This window comes from Fulmarus glacialis, unplaced genomic scaffold (assembly GCF_000690835.1).
Source record: "Fulmarus glacialis isolate BGI_N327 unplaced genomic scaffold, ASM69083v1 scaffold9541, whole genome shotgun sequence".
Taxonomy (NCBI): domain Eukaryota; kingdom Metazoa; phylum Chordata; class Aves; order Procellariiformes; family Procellariidae; genus Fulmarus; species Fulmarus glacialis.
The window spans coordinates 46,131-51,179 of NW_009190939.1; the positions used below are offsets into that span (position 1 = coordinate 46,131).

At 39.8% G+C, this 5,049-nt stretch overlaps 1 protein-coding gene across 1 annotated transcript in view; it reads left to right on the forward strand.

The window, feature by feature from the left end:
* The window catches only part of LOC104083121 (ethanolaminephosphotransferase 1-like), a 45,226-nt gene that overhangs the window by 35,370 nt on the left and 4,807 nt on the right, over nucleotides 1–5,049 (forward strand). Inside the window, exons 7-8 of the mRNA XM_009586501.1 lie at nucleotides 2,149–2,197; nucleotides 4,392–4,572. Of these exons, the coding sequence (XP_009584796.1) occupies nucleotides 2,149–2,197; nucleotides 4,392–4,572 (230 nt within the window). The remainder of the gene's footprint in view (nucleotides 1–2,148; nucleotides 2,198–4,391; nucleotides 4,573–5,049) is intronic.

Here is a 5,049-nt window from a genome sequence, read left to right on the forward strand (position 1 = left end):
GCATCCTCAGCTCTCGCTCTCCTAAGAGCGAAGCCGTATGAAAATACAGAGGAGTAACTGGTGTAACTGCCCCATTCGGAAAGTGGCTTTTAGCTAGCTGGGGGATTGTTTGTGGTCAGTGTGTTATTTCTAACTAAAATGGCACTTCATAAAAATAACAAATTGTTGGCAACCATTGCTCTTTGAATTCTATTTCTAGTTCTAGTCTCTATTTCTGTTCCTCTCGGTTGCTTTTCTCCTAACAAATCAAACTTCAGGATTGCAGCAGGAAATTTAGATTTAACCTCAAGAGTCAATGTTTTGTCTCATGTCTGCTCTAATGTGATACAGATGTTGGAACTGCTGTACGTAACTCAAGATTTTATTGAACTAGCCCTCCCTGCCTAATAGAAAACATAGCTAACCGGCGCGCACATTAAACACAGATCATTCTGAAGGCACTAAGCTTGCAAATTTTAGAAATATATTTACAGAATACTTGGGATATTACTTCAAGTGCACATCCTTCAGCTGTTTGATACAGAGTTCCTGCCATGGTAAAGAAGCAGAGCTCTTTATCTTACTTGTTTTAAAAAGCAAACCCAAGAAGTAATCACTTAAAAATGCAATACCTGAAATTATTTACAGGCTGGATAATCTTTTTTTTTCAATTCTTTATTTCCTCCTCCTTAAAAGATAACCAGAAAGACTGGAGAAATAGATTATCTACTGCACCCCTTTTTACTACTTCTGTTTTCCAACAATCCTGATCTCCACTATTCCTGGTGTTTTTAAGTTTTCCTTCTCTTGAGTTGCCACTCTGGCCAGAGCATGCTAAACACTAGGGTATGTCTTTGATGAGGGCTGAATGGTAAACACTGACATTTCTTGAGAGTCTGCTATGCCACATTAGCCCCATACAAACTCATCTGAAATCAGTTCTTTCCTCTGTTCATTCTTATTTTTCCTTATTTCTAATAATGGGATTAAAATTTGCTACTTCTCTGTACAAACAGTACACTGTGTTTCTTAAATGAGATTTTTTTAAGGTAAAACCAGAAGGTTTACAACATCAGAGTGCTTTTCTGGCCCATAACAAAATAGGAATTATGTATTAATTCAGTGCACCAAAACCAATCCTCATGCCTTATGGTATAAAAGCCGGGCAGAAATATGCTACCCAGAGCAATCTCCAAGCAGCAAACAGACCAGGGAAAAGCCCTTGATACACAGAAAGTGAGGGAAAAAAACAAACCAAAACCAGAGAGCTCTGCAGGGAAACACGTAGAAAATGATTAAAAAAGAATTATATATCTTTTCACCAGTTAGGCTAACTAATACTGTTGCTTTTTCGTTTAAACCTTGAACTTCCACTTCTTGCTGGAGGTCTTCTTTGACCCTTGGGGGAACCAGCGTATTTGGGATGTGGGTACAACTGGGTCTTCAGGCAGCTGCAGGGCTGCTAGCAGCTGTGTTGGTAATACTGGCAGCAATGCAGATAGACACAGCGTTAGCAAAGGTGAATCGCTTGTCTTTTGTGGGTTAAAGCTGAGCTCCAGAAAGGTCACAGCTGTATTAAAAAAAAATAGTAAAAAACCTCACTCGCTCAAATGATGGCCATATCATAAAAATTAATTCATTTCAGCCATTGTATCAGCAAAGCAGATCATGAGTTGAACCTTAGTATATTGAACTATAAACCTGTTATTTCCCCAGTAATGGGGGCAGCCCTGTTTGAGGTTAACTGTCTTTATATATTCCATTGGAAAGCTTTTGATGTCAGACATTCTTTTTTCTAAATAAACAGAGAGCAGCTCATGCAAAATGGGGCCGTGAACTTTCTTGGGTCCAGCAGAGGAACGTGTATGACAAATAACTGATCCTACCTACTAACTGCATCGGAATTTTAAAAAATCTTTCTGGTCTTATCAGTTATTACACAAGAAAATCTGTATCAGCAACTATTTCTAGCAGCTAACTTTTGGAAAAATGAGGAAGGTTTTATTATTGCCTAAAGCCTCCAAACTCACTTCTTCTCCTGTAATGAGTACAGGAATACTGAGTCATTTTTAAAATAGCACACTAGCTCTGTTACCATATGAGAAAACTCTGAGGTTATCAGTGTAGCAGGACTGTATATCATTACATATGAATCTTTTTCTCTTCCAGGCTTCAGTTTATTTCTTTCATTTCCACAAACACTATACAACATTCACAGGTAAGTTAATTAACATTAAATACGTTCTATCCCTTCCCATTTAATTCTGTATATTTAACAGTTTCCTCACTTGAGAAATAAATGTAATGCTTGAAGTAGCCTAGCTTCTTTCAGCCAGATGCTGTCCTGATGATGTAGTGGGAGGTCTTTCTGGTCAGTTTTGGGAATCTGACTGGTTTCTTTTCCATGTTTATAACTCCTCTCCTCTTCCTTTCACTTGCCATTCTCCAGGCAGTCTCATGGCAGTGAGTAAACTGATGAAAGTAAACTGATGAAAGCTCTGTAGTTACAAACGCCGCCTTTTATTTGCAGTCAAATGTGATTTGTAACTTTTACCTGCGCTCTAGGTAAAATGCTGTAGCTGATCATTCTGCACTCCACGAAGTACTTTATTGTCTTCCAGAGCCTTCTGTAAAACTCTCCTCTGTATGAAGTCTGCAGATAATTGCCATCAGATACAGGCTAGGCAGGTGGCAAGCTGTGATTACATCTAAGAGTTGGCTTGCTGCACCTACGCATTTTATACACGGTTAGTTTATACTCCGATGGCCTATTTTTATTAATGCTGCCTGCCTTCCTCTAGTATTTGCTAGCTCATTCCACTCATCTGTCACATCAGGTCTCTCAGATCCTGAGAGTCCTGGAGGAGGGACTGTCACTGCCTGTCTTCAGGAATTAGAGGAAATTAATATTAACATTTAAATTTTGGAGAGACTATAAGACAATAACGCATTGCTCCTACACAGCCCTTTTCATGTGGCAGTACTCAGTGTAGTTAATAAAAGCATGAATAGCCCCAAGTTTGGGGCAGGAAGAGTGGAGACTCAGGAGATGTGGGGCAGGAAAGGCTGAGGACCCGCAGAAAGGGTGAGCTTTGGGGCAGGGTGCTGGGAGCAGCAGCAGGAGGGGGCTGGGGACCAGGGATGCAAGGGACTCCGGTTCGGGGAAGACTGGGAGAAGGAGGACAGCACCTTGGGCATGTCAGTCCCTGGCAGTAGCAGCATTTGCCTGCATGAACATTTAGTTTTTGCTTGCTTTCCTCTCATGTCAGGACTTTTGTTTAGTGTTTTCCTTTTCAAGTCACCCTTTGATGTAGTTTCTCTCAAGCCTTCCGGTGGGTTTATCATTCCTCTGAACAGAAGAGCACAATAATTCTAAACATCCAGACAGGGTTGCTTGAAGGATGCACACACAAGCTATTTGGTGATGAGGAATTTGTTTTCCAATCTTCTCCTCTCTTTCTTCATCCTGCTGCCTGTTCTCAGTTGTTATTTTATCAGAAGAGTATTCTTTTTTGGAATGAGAAAGATATTTATTGGATTTTTGTCTAGCTGTTTCTATAAATACAAATGTTCAAAGATTTTAAACAGGACATTTCCCAGTACACATCAAACACAGAATTGCTCTTCTGAACTATTGGTATGAACAAATGGTTTAATGATAGTGAACTTCAGTGAATTAAACCTCCTACTCCTTTTATAACCTCTCAATGAGTTTTGACTGAGTGAGAAAGATGCAAGATAGATGCAAAAGCTCTTGATCTTACAGTTACCTTTTTCCTAGCTGACGGAAAATACAGTCATTTACTACCTTTAATAGTAGTACCTTTAAAAGACAGCTTAAAATATCCAAAACCCCACAATGCATCATTAATTTTCCTGTATTCTAATTAACAAAAAAAGCCTCCCCTTTAGGCTGTACTTTGGCAACAGCGCAGAATTGTCTAGCAGCATCACCTCTACACCTAAACAACAGCAACGCCTGCCAGCCATGTGCTTGACTGTGTTGCCACTGAAAATGTGGGGGGTATTGGCTGAAGTCATTTCATGCCTCGTGTCAGAAGTTTCATCCTCTAAAAAATATGTATTTTGAATTCACCACAAGCCTGCATGCTGTGCATTTGGATGACAACTACAACAACGGAGCTACTGCAGCTCACTTTGTGTGTAATGATGAGCTGGTGCTGACCAGAGCTATGTGATTAAAATCATATAATTTTATCCCAGAAATAAATGTTACTTGGGTATCCTACAATTTCTCGTAAAATGTCTGGGTATCATCTAGCACATTTGCACAGGTAGTTGTGTTGCAAGATGAATTCTTGGGCTGAGTTTAGGCTAGAGTTTGAAGTTACTGTGCGGAAATAGAATGGATAAATTTTCTTACTCCATAAAATGATTGTATTTATTTACAGAGCACATTTAAAGAAAACACTGAAGAATGATTCTTTGTATGAAGTACTCCTACCTCTTGTGTCACCTCTGTTGCTGTTCATTCTTCTTACAGTCTGGGTGGTTTTATCTCCAGGCAACATATTAGCAAAGCAACCAAGATTGTTTTTATGGATGGTTGGGGTTGCTTTCTCAAACGTTATTGTAAGTATGTTTGTGGTGGTATTATTTAGAGATAGCTTTCTATTTTTATGTGAATAAACAGAAGGGAACAGAAACTGTAGTTAAAACTCAGCAGAATCACTCTGCTGTTCTACCTCTGTGTTACCCCCTCTTGTATAAAAATACACCATAGCAGTTGTCTGGACACTTACCGTACTGCAATGCCTACTCTACCACAGCATAACATTTTTATGAGGGTTATTTTTTTTCTGGGGAGTTTATGAACAGCCCTGGGGAGGCCTTACTTCCAGAAATATAGCAGATAGTCCCCAGCACATAGGCAGAACTGGGGACTTGTCTAAAGTAAAGTACAAGAAAGCTCAACACAGGCATTGATTTACCAGCAAGAAGTAAGGGGGTTGTAGCCTTCACTTGCTGTTGTGCCCATTGGTGCAGTACATGCATTCCTGTGTCCCACAGGGATCCTGCATTTTCCCATCACTCTTTGGAATAAGCGTT